General features: G+C 42.7%; 2 protein-coding genes across 2 annotated transcripts in view; both read right to left on the bottom strand.

The window, feature by feature from the left end:
- The window catches only part of LOC309564434 (uncharacterized protein), a 173925-nt gene that overhangs the window by 113538 nt on the left and 43181 nt on the right, over window positions 1–17206 (bottom strand).
- LOC309562959 (uncharacterized protein) lies at window positions 9589–15460 on the bottom strand. Its single transcript, XM_082267286.1, has 5 exons — window positions 15408–15460; window positions 14950–15060; window positions 14548–14682; window positions 14338–14461; window positions 9589–12339 (listed from the first exon to the last, which is right to left on the bottom strand). The coding sequence occupies exons 2-5, from the start codon at window positions 15019–15021 to the stop codon at window positions 9623–9625; spliced, it is 3048 nt and encodes a 1015-aa protein (XP_082123412.1). The 5' UTR covers window positions 15022–15060; window positions 15408–15460; the 3' UTR covers window positions 9589–9622.

Genomic DNA, 17206 nt, shown 5'->3' with positions numbered 1-17206 from the left:
TCCATAGGCAATATTTTCTGTACATTTGAACAACTGGTAGATTTATACGGTCTTCCCAGCTCTGAAAGGGACCACTATACTCTAGTGAGGGCATTTTTTCAATCACAGGACCTCCTCACACTAAACCCTCCATTTACCATTTTCGAAAACATTTGCTCCACCTCACCTAGAGATCGAGGGCTTATATCTAGCCTTTATTCTCATATTGTTACTAGTACCCTCCCAGATAAACATAAGTATATGACTGGATGGGAACAAGACCTAGGCTGTAGTTTCTCCATTCCGGAGTGGCAACACATGATTTCAAACATGCGTAAATGTTCACGCTCTAGTGCATGCAGGGAGACACCCCTAAAAGTAGTTACAAGATGGTATTTGACTCCCTCCTTGATTCACTCCTTCTACGATTCAGTCTCTCCCCTCTGTTTCAGGGGCTGTCCAGAAGAAGGTAATTTACTTCATATTTTTTGGAGCTGCAAATGTTTGCGACCCATATGGGATCAGGCACAGAGACTGGTGACCAGATTGGCTGGGTCAGAGGTTTCTCTCTCCCCTAAGATATGCTTGCTCTTTGTAAAAGTCCCTGGTGTCCCGAAATCTACATCTAATCTGATTCATACTTTGGTGTGTTCCATTCAATAGATGATAGCTTGTAATTGGAAATCAGATACTCTAGTATGGTCTCAGGTGCTCTCCAGGATGGAATGCATCAAACTAACAGAAAAAATCTTTCATTCCCTTCATAGCACCATGATGACATTCCATGCTAAATGGGACTCTTGGGACAATTGTGTTGGACCAGTTAGTACTTCTTAACCTATATGGTATGTCTAACTAGACAGTTCTGACCCCTCAGGTGTATTTGACTACTTTATATTCTGCTATATTATGACCAACGTTTATTGCACACTTGCTATGTTTTCAGAGTATTTTTCTATGCAATATATTTTTATATATAGATGCGATGTTACATTGTTGACCTGTGTAAAAGTTAAATTGTTTTCTTGTATTGACTTTCTAATAAAATCTTTTGTAAACAAAAAAAAAAAAAAAGATCCTCCAATATTCTGGGAAGGCTTCCCAAAAGATTTTGGAGGGTGTCTGTGGACATTTGTCCCATTGGTGAGGTCAGGTACTGATGTTTGATGAGATGGCCTGGCTTACAATTAACAATCCAGTTCATCCAAGAGTTGTTCAGTAGGGTTGAGGTGAGGGCTCTAGGCTTGTTGGATATCCTATTCTAAAACCATGGCCACTGATGTGGAGTTGTCCCCCTTTATGGCTATAACATCCTCCAATATTCTGGGAAGGCTTTATAAAAGATTTTGGAGGGTGTCTGTGGACATTTGTCCAATTTGTGAGGTCAGGTACTGATGTTATATGAGATGGCTTGGCTTACAATCAGCAGTCCACTTCAGTAGGGTTGAGGTGAGGGCTCTGAGCTTGTTGGATATCCTATTCTAAAACCATGACCATTGATATGGACTTGTCCCTCTTTATGGCTATAAAATCCTCCAATATTCTGGGAAGGCTCCCAAAAGATTTTGGAGGGTGTCTGTGGACATTTGTCCCATTTGTGAGATCAGGTACTGGTGTTCGATGAGATGGCCTGGAATACAATTAACAGTCCTTAACGGCTCACAATCAGCAGTCCAAATTATCCCAGAGCTGTTCAGTATTGTTAAGGTCAGGGCTCTGGGTTTGTTGGATATCCTACTCTAAAACCATAAACGTTAATATGGAGTTGTCTCCCTTTGAGACTAGAACATCCTCCACTATTTTGGGAAGCCTTCCCAGAAGATTTTGGAGGACGTCTGTGGGAATTTGTCCCATTTTTAAGGTTAGGCACTGATATTGGATGAAACGACCTGGCTCAACATCTACTTTCCAATTCATCTCAAAGGTGTTCAGTAGGGTTAAGGTCAGGGCTCTGGGTTTGTTGGATATCCTACTCTAAAACCATAGACGTTAATATGGAGTTGTTTCCCTTTGTGACCATAACATCCTCCACTATTTTGGGAAGCCATCCCACAAGATTTTGGAAGGCGTCTGTGGGAATTTGTCACATTTTTAGGGTTAGGCACTTATATTGGGTGAAACGACCTGGCTCAATATCTACTTTCCAATTCATCTCAAGGGTGTTCAGTAGGATTGAGGTCAGGGCTCTGAGCTTGTTGGATATCCTACTCTAAAACCATGGACCTTAATATGGAGTTGTCCTCTTTGTGACCATAACATCCTCCAGATTTTGAAGGGTGTCTATGGACATTTGTCCCATTTGTGAGGTCAGGTACGAATGATGGATGAGAAGACCTGGCTCACAATCAGCAGTCCAATTAATCCTAGAGGTGTTCAGTAAGGTTGAGGTCAGGGCTTGTTGGATATCCTACTCTAAAACCATAGACGTTAATATGAAGTTGTCCCTCTTTGTGGCTATAACATCCTTCACTCTTCTGGCAAGGCTTCCCACAAGATTTTGGAGGGTGTCTGTGGACATTTGTCCCATTTGTGAGGTCAGGTACTGATGTTGGATGAGATGGCCTGGAATACAATTAATAGTCCAATTCATCCAAGAGTTGTTCAGTAGGGTTGAGGTCATAACTCTGAGCTTGTTGGATAACCTACTCTAAAACCATAGACGTTAATATGGAGTTGTCCCCCTTTGTGGCTATAACATCCTTCACTCTTCTGCCGAGGCTTCCCACATAATTTTGGAGGGTGTCTGTGGACATTTGTCCCATTTCTAAGTTCAGGTACTGATGTTTGATGAGAAGACCTGGCTCACAATCGGCTTTCCAATTCATCCAAGAGTTGTTCAGTAGAGTTGAGGAGGGCTCTGGGTTTGTTGGATATCCTACTCCAAAACCATAGATGTTAATAAGGAGCTGTCTCCCTTTTTGACTATAACATCCTCCACTATCTTGGGAAGCCTTCCCACAAAATTTTGGAGGGTGCCTGTGTCCCATTTTTGAGGTTAGGCACTGATATTGGGTGAAGTCCACTCGGGGGTCCAATTCATCTCAAAAGTGTTCAGTAGGGTTTAGGTCAGGGCTCTGAGCTTGTTGGATATTCTACTCTAAACCCATGGACGTTAATATGGAGTTGTCGCCTTTGTGACTATAACACCCTGCAGATTTTGGATGGTTGATACTTGTCCCATTTGTTAGGTCAGGTACTCATGTTGGATGAGAAGACCTGGCTCACAAGCAGCAGTCCATTTCATCCCAAACATGTTCAGCAGGGTTGAGGTGAGGACAAAGGGCTTGTAAGACATCCTATTCTAAAACGATGGCCATTAATATGGAGTTGTCCCTCTAACATCCTCCACTCTTCTGGGAAGGCTTTCCACAAGATTTTTGGGTGGTGTCTTGGGAAATTTGTCCCATTTGTAAGGTAAGATACTAATGTTTGGTGAGAAAACTCGGCTCAAGATCGGCATTCCAATTCATCTCTGTTCAGTAGGGTTGAATGGAGGGCTCTGAGCTTGTTGGATATCCTACTCCAAAACCATAGAAGTTAATATGGACTTGTCTCCCTTTGTGACTATAACATCCTCCTCTATACTGAGAAGACTTCCCACAAGATTTTGGAGGGTGTCTTTGGACATTTGTCCCATTCGTAAGGTAAGATACTGATGTTTGGTGAGAAGACTTGGCTCAAGATCGGCATTCCAATTCATCTCTGTTCAGTAGGGTTGAAATGAGGGCTCTGAGATTGTTGGATATCCTACTCTAAAACCATAGACGTTAATATGGACTTGTCTCTCTTTGTGAACATCCTCCACTATACGGGGAAGACTTCCCACAAGATTTTGGAGGGTGTCTTTGGACATTTGTCCCATTTGTAAGGTAAGATACTGATGTTTGGTGAGAAGACTTGGCTCAAGATCGGCATTCCAATTCATCTCTGTTCAGTAGGGTTAAAGTGAGGGCTCTGAGCTTGTTGGATACCCTACTCTAAAACCGTAGACGTTAATATGGACTTGTCTCTCTTTGTGAACATCCTCCACTATACTAGGAAGACTTCCCACAAGATTTTGGAGGGTGTCTGTGGAAATTTGTCCCACTAATGAGGTCAGGTACTGATGTCGGAAGAGAATACCTGGCTCACAATCAGCAGTCCAATTCACCCCAGAGGTGTTCAGTAGGGTTGGGTGTGAGGGCTCTAGGCTTGATCCTATTCTAAAACCATGGCCATTAATATGGAGTTGTCCATCTTTGCAGCTATAACATCCTCAACTCTTGTGGGAGGGCTTCTCACAAGAGTTTGGAGGGTATCTGTGGGAATTTGTCCCATTTGTGAGGTCAGGTACTGATGTTTGAATGAGAAGATCTGGCTCGCAATCAGCGTACCAACTCATCCCAAAGGCGTTCAGTAGTGTTGAGGTCAGGCTCGCAATCAGCGTACCAACTCATCCCAAAGGCGTTCAGTAGTGTTGAGGTCAGGGCTCAATGCAGGACGCTCAAGTTTCTACACACCTAGCTGGTCAACCCTTTTCTTTAAGGAGCTGACACTGGGGCACAGTCTACAATGTCTTTGTATGATGTAGAATTAACTCAACCCTTCACTGGGAAAGATTGAAACCCAACCCTTGGAAGGGAATTCACATATTTTTGGCCATATATTAGGTGTGATGGCCATGTATCCACCAACCTACAGCTTATCAATAAATGTAATGTTTAAAAGTTGAGTTGAATGCAAGCGCCCTCAGTGCCCCATCTTCCTTGGTGCATCCAGAGTCTGATCCAAAACAATAAGGTGATACCACCCTTCTCCTGCGCTTAGAATCCAAGCGCCCCGACCACACTCCCCACGGGACTCACAGCTGGCGTCTTGGATGGCTAAGGTCTTGCTGCCCAAAAAGGACTGGGGTAGTCCAACGGTACTAAAGGCAAAAAGAAACAAAGAAAGGGCGCACCGACCTAGCGCATTATCCTCAATAATAGGCTTTATTAATGCAACATATAAAATGGCTACTCACAAACACAGGTGAAAAATTATCATATCAAGCTCAATTGCTCCAGTGTCAGGAATAGTCCATATGTAAGTCCATAATCCGATAAGATGACGGCTGACGCGTTTCGAGGCTCAGCCTCTTCCTCAGAGCCACGGTGGAAGAGGCCACTAAGGAAGATGCTGAGCCTCGAAACGCGTCAGCCATCATCTTATCGGATTATGGACTTACATATGGACTATTCCTGACACTGGAGCAATTGAGCTTGATATGATAATTTTTCACCTGTGTTTGTGAGTAGCCATTTTTTTATGTTGCATTAATAAAGCCTATTATTGACGATAATGCGCTAGGTCGGTGCGCCCTTTCTTTGTTTCTTTTTGCATCCAGAATCTGACCCTGGGGCACATCTGCTAGATGTGGTCCACCCCCTACCAATCACTCAGAGCTTCTTATTGGTCCTTGAGGCTGCCTATCACATTGATAGACCAATAAAGGAGCTGACTAGGAGAGGCAGATGTTGTATTTAGACTAGACCCAAAGACGTACATTGAGAGAAAGAGGCGGTAAAGCAAAACTGTTGAGCTGTAATTGCTAAGTAGGAAGCAGATTAGGTGTAGGTAACGAGCAACCATATCTGCAATCACATACATATAAAATTAGACAATATACAGAAAAAAAAGGTTTTTTTTTAAAAAAAAATGAAATAACATATTATTGATAAAATGATTTACAAGAAGCTCATTATTTACACAGGTTTCTTGCTTTTCAATCAGTTGCAGCCTTTCCTAAACTTTTAGACATGGAGGAAACCTTAAAATAGCTTTCGTGTTTCAGGGAACCCCTGCCAACAATTGCTGTATCACCAGCTCATGGTATATTAGTGTGGTGCTCATTGGGAAGAATGTCTATTACATTGGGGGGAGGGGTCAGTAAAAAGAATGCCCCTTACTTTGGTGGTCAGTTGGAAGATTTCTCCATCCATTGGGGACTGGGAAAAATTCTCCTTCTATTGGCAGTCAATGGGAAAGAATTCTACGTCCATTGGGGGTCAGTGAGAAGAATGCCTTTTTACATTGGTGCTCAATGGGAAAAATTCTCCCTACATTGGGTGGCCAGTCGGAAAAATGCCCCTTAAATTAGTGGTCAATGCGAGGAATGTTCCTTACATTGGAGGTCAATGAGAAGAATGTTCTTTACATTGGAGGTCAGTGAGAAGAATGTTCCTTACGTTGGTGCCCAGTGGGAAAAAATTCCCTACATTAGTAGTCAGTGAGAAGAATGTCCCCTAAATTAGTTGTCAATGAGAGAAATGTTCCTTACATTGGTGGTCAATGGGAAGAATTATCCTTACATTGGTGGTCAATAGGTAGAATTCTCCTTACAGTGGTGGTCAATGGGAAGAATTCTCCTTCATCGGTGGTCAATGGGAAGAATTCTCCTTACAGTGGTGGTCAATGGGAAGAATTCTCCTTCATTGGTGGTCAATGGGAAGAATTCAGTGAGAAGAATGCTCTTTACATTGGTGCTTAATGGGAAAAATTCTCCTTACATTGGGAGTCAGTGGGAAAAATGTCCTTCACATTGGGGGTCAGTGAGAAGAATGCTCCTTACATTGGTTCTCAATGGAAAAAAAAATCGGTGGTCAGTGGGAAGAATATCCCTTACAATGGTGGTCAATTGGAAAAGTTCTCCTTACATTAGTGGTCAATGGGAAGAATATCCCTTACATTGGTGGTCAATGGGAAGAATTCTCCTTACATTGGTGGTCAGTGGGAAGAATGCTTCTTACATTTTGTGATCAGTGGGCAGAATGCTCCTTACATTGAGGACCACTGGGAAGAATTCTCTTTCCATTGGTGGTCAGTGGGAACAATTCTCCGTCCATTGGTGGTCAGTGGGAACAATTCTCCATCCATTGGGGGTCAGTGGGAACAATTCTCCATCCATGGGGGTCAGTGAGAACAATGCTCTTTACATTGGGGCTCAATGAGAAAAAATATCCTTACATTGGGGGTCAGTGGGAAAAATGTCCCTTACATTGGTGGCCATTCAGAAGAATGTCCTTCACATTGGTGGTCAGTGGGAAGAATGCTCCTTACGTTGAGAACCACTGGGAAGAATTCTCTTTCCATTGGTGGTCAGTGGGAACAATTTTCCGTCCATTTGGGGATCAGTGAGAAGAATGCTCTTTACATTGGGGCTCAATGAGAAAAATGATCCTTACATTGGGGGTCAGTGGGAAAAATGTTCCTTACATTGGTGGCCAGTGAGAAGAATGTCCTTCACATTGGGGGTCAGTGGGAAGAATGCTCCTTACATTGGGGCTCAATGGGAAAAAATGTCCTTACATTAGTAGTCAGTGAGAAGAATGCCCCTAAATTATTGGTCAATGAGAGGAAGGTTCCTTACATTGGTGGTTAGTGGGAATAATTCTCCTTACATTGGTGGTCAATGGGAAGAATTCAGTGAGAAGAATGCTCTTTACATTGGTGCTCAATGGGAAAAATTATCCTTACATTGGGGGTCAGTGGAAAAAAAAATGTTCCTTACTTTGGTGGTCAGTGAGTAAAATGCCCTTCACATTGGGGGTCAGTGAGAAGAATACTCATTACATTGGTGCTTAATGGGAAAAAACAGTGGTCAATGGGAAGAATATCCCTTACATTGGTGGTCAATAGGAAGAATTCTCCGTCCATAAGGGGGTCAGTGAGAAGAATGCTCTTTACATTGGGGCTCAATGGGAAAAATTATCCTTACATTGGAGGTCAGTGGGAAAATGTCCCTTACATTGGTGGCCATTGAGAAGAATGCCCTTCACATTGGGGGTCAGTGAGAAAAATGCTCCTTACATCGGAGCTCAATGGGAAAAAATGTCCTTACATTAGTAGTCAGTGAGAAGAATGCCCCTAAATTAGTGGTCAATGACAGGAAGGTTCCTTACATTGGTGGACTTTGGGAAAAATTCTCCTTACATTGGTGGTCAATGGGAAGAATTCTCCATCCATTGGGGGTCAGTGAGAAGAATGCTCTTTAGATTGGGGCTCAATGGGAAAAATGATCCTTACATTGAGGGTCAGTGGGAAAAATGTCCCTTACATTGGTGGCCATTGAGAAGAATGCCCTTCACATTGGGGGTCAGTAAGAAGAATGCTATTTACATTGGTGCTCAATGGGAAAAAATTGTTGGTTAGTGGGAAGAATATCCCTTACATTGGTGGTCAATGGGAAGAATTCTCCTTACATCTGTGATCAGTGAGAAGAATGTTCCTTACACTGAGGACCACTGGGAAAAATTCTCCGTCCATTGGGGCTCAATGGGAAAAACTCTCCTTACATTATTGGTCAATGAGAGGAATGCTCCTTACATTGGTGACCAAGGAGAGGAATGCTCCTTACATTGGGAGTCAGTGGGAAAAATATTCCTTACTTTGGTGGCCAGTGAGAAGAATGACCTTCACATTGGGGGTCAGTAAGAAGAATGCTCGTTACATTGGTGCTCAATGGGGAAAAAAATGGTGGTCAATGGGAAGAATTTCCCTTACATTGGTGGTCTTTGGGAAAAATTCTCCTTACGTTGGTGATCAGTGGGAAGAATTTCCCTACATTGGTGGTCAGTGGGAAGAATGTCCCTTACATTGTTGATCAGTGGGAAGAACACTCCTTACATTGAAGACCACTGGGAAGAATTCTCTTTCCATTGGGGCTCAATGGGAAACATTCTCCTTACATTATTGGTCAATGAGAGGAATGCTCCTTTCATTGGTGGTCAATGGGAAAGAAATGGTAGTTAATGGGAGGAATATCCCTTACATTGGTGGTCAATGGGAAAAATTCTCCTTCCATTGGTGGTCAGTGGGAAGAACGTCCCTCACATTGTTGATCAGTGGGAAGAACGCTCCTTACATTGAAGACCACTGGGAAGAATTCTCTTTCCATTGGGGCTCAATGGGAAAAATTCTCCTTACATTATTGGTCAATGAGAGGAATGCTCCTTACATTGGTGGTCAATGAGAGGAATGTCCCTTACATTGGTGGGCCAGTGAGAAGAATGCCCCTTACATTGGTGATCAGTAAGAAGAATGCTCCTTACATTGGTGCTCAATGGAGAAAAATTCTTACATTGGTGGTCAGTGGGAAGAATATCCCTTACATTGGTGGTCAATGGGAAAAAATTGGTGGTCAATGGAAAGAATTCTCCTGGCATTGGTGGTCAGTAATGGGAATGTCCATCTTACAAAGAGCTAAAAAGATCATTTTGTTGCCAGTGGCTATATACCTTAGAGACAAAAATTGCTTGTTGCTCAAGGAACCTCTACAAACCTTTGAAGGAACCCTAGTTGAGAAAGGCCGGTCTAGTGGCTACGACTGGCCAGGTGAGTCCTCTGTTGACATACATTGTCACTGGAAGGGTTCTACTGTTGAGGGAAGGGTCTATTGTTGCTTGCAAAATTGAAAGGATCCGGGAGTTCAACTTTAAGGCCCAACCCCAGTTCCCAACGTTCACCAATTCCACAGAAGCCAAAGAAAATGGAACCACCAATGGAAGGGCCAACTGCTGTCCAATCGGCAACAAAAGTCTCCAGAACCAAACATTAGCGAGGTCTGACCCCCATATTGGCTTTGACGCTTGAAGGGACGTCATGGCGCAAGGTAGATCAAACCTCCTCAAACACCGTGCTCAACCTGGTGTAGAACAAAGTCAGATTTCGCTTTGAACGATTTCCCACACTCCAAGCATGAAAAAAGAGGTTTGTTCGTGTGAGTTCTCTGGTGTCTTAGAAGGTGCACTTTCTGAAAGAAACATTTCCCGCACTCTGAGCAGGAGTAGGGTCTCACTCCTGTGTGAAGTCTACCATGCCTTACGAGACCCTCTTTCCTTGTAAAGCATTTCCCGCACTGCGAGCACGAAAAGCTAAGTATGCCCGTGTGACTACTTTGGTGCCTCTGAAGGTGTCTCTTCTGACTGTAACATTTCCCGCACAGAGGACATGCAAAGGGGCGCTCTCCCATGTGGATTCTCTGGTGCGAAAGAAGGTCTTGTTTTTGACCGAAACACTTCCCGCACTCAGAACAGGAATGCGGACGAACTCCGCTGTGGATTTTCTCGTGCCTAATTAAGCTATCTTTCCGGGTAAAACTTTTTCCGCACTCCGAACAGGCAAAGGGATGCTCGCCTGTGTGGCTTTTCTGGTGTTTAATAAGGTATCTTTCCTGACTAAAACATTTCCCGCACTCTGAACATGAAAACGGACGCTCGCCTGTGTGGCTTCTTTGGTGCTTAATAAGATGTCTTTCCTGATTGAATGATTTCCCGCACTCTGAGCAAGAAAACTTGCTTGTGTGACTCCTCTGATGTTTTTTGAGGCATTTTTCCAGTCTGAAGGATTTCCCGCACTCTGAACATGAATAGGGACGCTGACCTGTGTGGGTTTTCTGGTGTGTTAGAAGGTGTACTTTTTGATTAAAACATTTCCCGCACTCTGAGCATGAATATGGACGCACACCAGTATGAAGTCTCTCATGCCTAATTAGACCTTCCTTCCGTGTAAAACATTTCCCACACTGCAAACATGAATACGGACGCTCACCGGTGTGACTTATTTGGTGTCTAAGAAGGTGCCTTTTCTGACTGTAACATTTCCCACACAATAGACACGAGAAAGGACGTTCGCCCATGTGACTTCTCTGATGTGCAAGAAGGTCTCCTTTCTGAGCGAAACATTTCCCGCACTCTGAACAGGAATACGGTCGCAATCCATTGTGAAGTTTCTTGTGCCTGATAAGGCTCTCTTTACGCGTAAAACATTTTCCGCACTGTGAACATGAAAAAGCGCGTTCTCCAATGTGACTCCTCTGATGACTAACAAGATATCGTTTCTGACTGAAACACTTCCCGCACTCTGAACATGCAAAAGGAAGCTCACCCGTGTGAACTCTCTGGTGCGTAAGGAGGTGCGTTTTTTGAATGAAACATTTCCCGCACTCCGAACAGGAGAACGGCTTCTCGCCAGTGTGGACTTTGATATGCACATCAAGGCTTCCCTTCTGTGTGAAGCATTTGCCGCATTCAGAACACGAAAAGGGCTTCTCGCCGGAGTGAACTCTCTGATGTCTAGCAAGGTCCGACTTCCTTATGAACAGTTTCTCGCACTCTGCACACGATAAGGTCCTCTCGCCCGTGTGAACGCTTTGATGTACTTGAAGTTCCGATTTTGTTTTGAAGGTTTCCCCACATTCCAAACACGACGTTGAACTCTCTTCTACGTGAAGCTTCCAGTGCCGCTGTAGAGACACTTTCTGTTTGAAACGTTTGCCGCACTCTGTGCAGGAAAATGGCCGCTCCCCTGTGTGGGTTTGCCGGTGCATGATAAGCATGCCTCTGTGTGCAAAACTTTTCCCACACTTCTTACATGTGTACACCCTCTTGCTCATGTGGGTGCGCTGGTGTTTAATAAGAGTGTCCTTCCGATGGAAACATTTCCCGCACTCTAAACAGGAAAAAGGGGTCTCGCCCGTGTGAAGTGTGGAGTGCCTATTCAGGTGGGCTTTCTCTACAAAGGACTGACCGCACTCCTTGCACACAAACGGCCTTTCGCCCGTGTGATATCTCAGATGTTTAACAAGAACGCATTTGTCTATGAAGGATTTCCCGCACTCCGAACAGGAATAGGGGCGCACTCCCGTGTGGTGACTTAGGTGCCTGGTAAGATGCGATTTTGATGTAAAACTTTTCCCGCACTCCAAACACACAAAGGGCCGCGCTCTGCTGTGAATCTTTAGATGACGGGCCAGATGCAAATTTGTTTCGAAACACTTGCCGCACTCGGAGCATGAGAATGGAAGATCTCCCTCGTCTGTTCTCTGATGTTCAGCAAGGGTTGATGTTAAAATATTCTCATCCATAGAAAATGGATATATCTCCTCAGATTTGAATATAAGAGAATCTGAATGACTGTGAGAAGTTTCCTCAGGTTTCGGATCTGGTGTCCTATCTTCTCCTGGAGACATACTCAGGGTAACAATATGTAACCTATCAGAAAGGTCCTCGGGATTTGAGGAACCTCCCGATGTATCCATACAGTGAACTCCTGAATAAACATTTGGGATATCGATATGTAACTCAGAAAGTTCCTCAGGCTTACATGGATCTGCTGAAGTAGACGCACTGGGAACGTCTCCATAAATATTTGGGGTATCAACAGAAAGTTCCTCGAGAGTAAAGGGATCTGCTGATCTATCCACACAGTAAAGTCTGTGATCTATCTGATCAATATCGGGCTTTACGTCTGGAGAATATTGTATAATCCTGTAATCAACCGAGTTATCATCTGTGGAGGACATAAGATGTTCCTCAGAGGAATTCCAGACATCATGTCCATCTGCTGGGAAAAGATGGAAATGTAAAAACAGAAATAAGTCAGGTTAAAAAAAATAACCAAATTAATTACATTACACTGGAGATACATTGACGACATTTGTATTGGGAAGAATGGAGATGGACCTTTCATATGGTGTACAGTATCTCCTCTTTATTGGTTAGGAACATGTCATTATATTGAGGAATGGAGATGGACCTTTCATATGGAGTACAGTATCTCCTCCTCATTTGTTGGGAACATGACGTTATATTGAGGAATAGAGATGGACCTTTCATATGGTGTACAGTATCTCCTTCTCATTTGTTGGGAACATGACGTTCTATTGAAGAATGGAGATGGACCTTTCATATGGTGTACAGTATCTCCTCCTCATTTTTTGGGAACATGACGTTATATTGAGTAATGGAGATAGACCTTTCACACTGGAGATACATTGATGACATTTGTATTGGGAAGAATGGAGATGGGCCTTTATATGGTATACAGTATCTCCTCCTCGTTTGTTGGGAACATGACATTATATTGAGGAATAGAGATGGACCTTTCATATGGTGTACAGTATCTCCTCCTCATTTGTTAGGAACATGACGTTATATTGAGGAATGGAGAAGGACCTTTCATATGGTGTACAGTATCTCCTCCTCATTTGTTGGGAACATGACGTTATATTGAGGAATGGAGAAGGACCTTTCATATGGTGTACAGTATCTCCTCCTCATTTGTTGGGAACATGACGTTATGTTGAGGAACAGAGATGGACCTTTCATATGGTGTACAGTATCTCCTCCTCATTTGTTAGGAACATGACGTTACATTGAGGAACGGAGATGGACCTTTCATATGGTGTACAGTATCTCCTCCTCATTTGTTAGGAACATGACGTTATATTGAGGAATAGAGATGGACCTTTCATATGGTGTACAGTATCTCCTCCTCATTTGTTAGGAACATGACGTTATATTGAGGAATGGAGAAGGACCTTTCATATGGTGTACAGTATCTCCTCCTCATTTGTTGGGAACATGACGTTATGTTGAGGAACAGAGATGGACCTTTCATATGGTGTACAGTATCTCCTCCTCATTTGTTAGGAACATGACGTTACATTGAGGAACGGAGATGGACCTTTCATATGGTGTACAGTATCTCCTCCTCATTTGTTAGGAACATGACGTTATATTGAGGAATGGAGAAGGACCTTTCATATGGTGTACAGTATCTCCTCCTCATTTGTTGGGAACATGACGTTATGTTGAGGAACAGAGATGGACCTTTCATATGGTGTACAGTATCTCCTCCTCATTTGTTAGGAACATGACGTTACATTGAGGAACGGAGATGGACCTTTCATATGGTGTACAGTATCTCCTCCTCATTTGTTAGGAACATGACGTTATATTGAGGAATAGAGATGGACCTTTCATATGGTGTACAGTATCTCCTCCTCATTTGTTAGGAACATGACGTTATATTGAGGAATGGAGAAGGACCTTTCATATGGTGTACAGTATCTCCTCCTCATTTGTTGGGAACATGACGTTATGTTGAGGAACAGAGATGGACCTTTCATATGGTGTACAGTATCTCCTCCTCATTTGTTAGGAACATGACGTTATATTGAGGAATGGAGATGAACCTTTCATATGGTGTACAGTATCTCCTCCTCATTTGTTGGGAACATGACATTATATTGAGGAATGGAGATGAACCTTTCATATGGTGTACAGTATCTCCTCCTCATTTGTTGGGAACATGACATTATATTGAGGAATGGAGATGGACCTTTCATATGATGTACAGTATCTCCTCATTTTTGGGAAAATGTGGTCGTAAAGTCAGTACATTATTTGTTCTTATGAACAGCAACATGGACTTCTCATGCCTGAAGAATGTTCTCTGTGTTGAAGATACAAATAACTGATTTTCCAATGTTTTATCCAAGTATAAAAATGACTAAAACATATTAACCTGCCTTCCACTCACAGTACAGTTTTCTCTTACCTGGTGATATAGGGGTCTCCTCGTTCTCTATCTTGACGTCCTTGTAGAGATCCTTGTGTCCTTCTAAATACTCCCACTCCTCCATGGAGAAATAGACAGTGACATCCTGACACCTTATAGGAACCTGACACACACAATGATACAGTCACCATCCAGACACATCCCTTGTCTGTTACTGGATAATGTCCCAGAATTCCCAGCACCGCTCACCTCTCCTGTCAGCAGCTCCATCATCTTCTGGATGACTTCTAGAATCTTCATGTTGTATTTTTCCTCAGGTGTCAGGGATTGACGTGAAGGAACTGTGATGGTCACCTTGTCACCAAACTTCACTGGAGGAAAACTCTGTAAAGACCAAAAAAAGTCAGATTGTATTTCGTGATTCCTCCTCACCTCTCCGGTCAGGTCTGTGTTTTATTGATAGAGATAAGAGTGATGTCATGTGACCTCCCAGAGTCCTCCTCACCTCTCCGGTCAGGTCTGTGTTTTATTAATAGAGATACGAGTGATGTCATGTGATCTCCCAGAATCCTCCTTACCTCTCCGGTCAGGTCTGTGTATTATTAATAGAGATAAGAAAGATGTCATGTGACCTCCCAGAATTCTTCTCACCTCTCCGGTCAGCAGGTAGATGATCTCCAAGGTGAGGTTTAGTATCTTCTCAGTCATGTCCCCCTCCATCATCCTTTAGGTGGTCATGTGATCTCTGCAGGACTCTTCTCTCTGTAGACGGAAAAATAAATTGAGAATTATTTGGACTGCACTAGGATGAATAATGTCTGCACAGAGTTCCTCCAGCGTTACTTTTCCTAGTAGGCTCTATACGGGGACACCATCAAACGGTAAAATGTATCCTTTGAAACTATAAACAGAATTTATTAAAAATTAAGGTAAATGAATCTTGATGATATATATTTTTTTTTCAAAAAAAGGTGGATCTTCGGCAAATGAGCTCCGGATTGGACCCGATTTTTTGTGATTTGACCAAAACAATAGGAAGGAACCCAATAAAATGTCTTTGGATATTCATTTACCATGCTATAAATGAGTGTAAACAGAGATTTTATTACCTCTTCTGCTGCCAGTTCCAACAATGTCTCCTCTCGACTTCCTCTCAACTCACCTTTCACCCTTGAACTTCCTATTTATACCTGACATCACTTCCTGTCTGTACCTGACATCACTTCCTGTGTGTTCCAAATGAAGTATTCACAATGGCCACCTTGTGGTGGATTTCATTTCTGCAGCGTACTCTTTCGTGTTTCCGTACTCTCTTTTCCGTTCTGTTGACTGTACTAATCACTTCCATACCGGGCCGATTCTGTAGAAATCATCATTTTTTTGCTAGAAAATTACTCAGAACCCCCAAACAATATATATATATATATATATTTTTTTTTAGCAGAGACCCTAGGGAATAAAATGGCGGTCATTGCAATTTTTTATGTCACATGGTATTTGCGCAGCTATTTTTTAAACACTTTTTTTGGGCAAAAGAGTTAAAAAAAAAAAATCTAAAGTTAGTCCAATTTTTTTGTATAATGTGTATAATGTGAAAGATGATGTTATGCCGAGTAAATAGATACCTAACATGTTACGCTTTAAAATTGTACACACTTGTGGAATGGCGCCAAACTTCGATACTTAGAAATTTCCATAGGCAACGCTTTAAATTTATTTTTTTACAGGTTACCAGTTTAGAGTTACAGAGGAGTTCTTGGGCTAGAATTGTTGCTCTTGATCTAACGTTTGCGGTGATATCTCACATGTGTGTATTGAACTTCATTTACATATGTGGCCGTGACGTACGTATGTGAAGACGGGGGCACTTTAATTGTTTTTGCTGAAAAAGTTCAGAATTCGGCAACCAGAACCGATCAAAATGCAATGGGACAGGAACTGGGCTTTAAAAGCCAGTGATTGAACCAGAACCATCAGTAAAAGCCAATTGAGGGGGCAGGAGGATGCTAGGAATGTGATTGGAGTGACTAGGGGGTCCAGAGGCCAATCAGTAGTGAATACGCCCCCCAGTATATAAGATAGCCCCGCCAAATCTCTAGCACTTAAATACAGGGTTGTGGAAGAGAGTGGAAGCAGTTCTGTTACTCCTGCTTCAAAGTGTAATTTAGCAATTATTAGTGTGAGGAAAGGGATATCTAGTGTAGTTAGGGTACTATTTTCCACTATAGTAAGATTTAGTTTCTGTAGGGAAAGTGTTATGTGTCAGGGGACCGTAGTGTAGTGTAGGGTTAACTGACTCTGACTGCTATGGCAGTGTGACCAAACTCTTGTCAGGGTGACCGCCATAGAAAGCCATAGAAAAAAGATTGTTTCTATTAGAATTGCAATAGAGCAGGATAGTGGCTTCGCTCCTGTCACACCCGGCTTTTTGTTGCAGGCGTTTGTTGGGCTTTTTTGTGGACGTGTTTGGAGGCAGGGATGACATCAGAACTTCTGTGTAGGGGTATATATACAAAACACACATGTATGTATATACTATACACATACACATATATAGGTGTGAAAGTAGCAGATCCCTATGCCTGCGCTAATGAAATAATTAACAGGCATAGGACTTCGCTCCAATCACACCTATATGTGTGTATGTGTATAAATACCTATAAGTGTGTGTGTATATATACCCCTATACAGAAGTTCAGATGTTATGCCTGCCTCCAAAGACACCCAAAAAATGCCCAAAAAAACACCTGCTACAAAAACGCCCAGGTGTGTTGTTGCAGGCGTTTTTTTGGGCATTTTTTGGGTGTCTTTGGAGGCAGGCATAACATCTGAACTTCTGTATAGAGGTATATATACACACACACTTATATGTATTTATACACATACACACATATAGGTGTGATAGGAG

Source organism: Pelophylax lessonae, assembly GCF_965119305.1.
Source record: "Pelophylax lessonae genome assembly, chromosome: 9".
NCBI classification, from domain to species: Eukaryota; Metazoa; Chordata; class Amphibia; order Anura; family Ranidae; genus Pelophylax; species Pelophylax lessonae.
The sequence above is the reverse complement of the archived record's forward strand: the minus strand, read 5'-3'. Positions and strand labels throughout refer to the sequence as shown.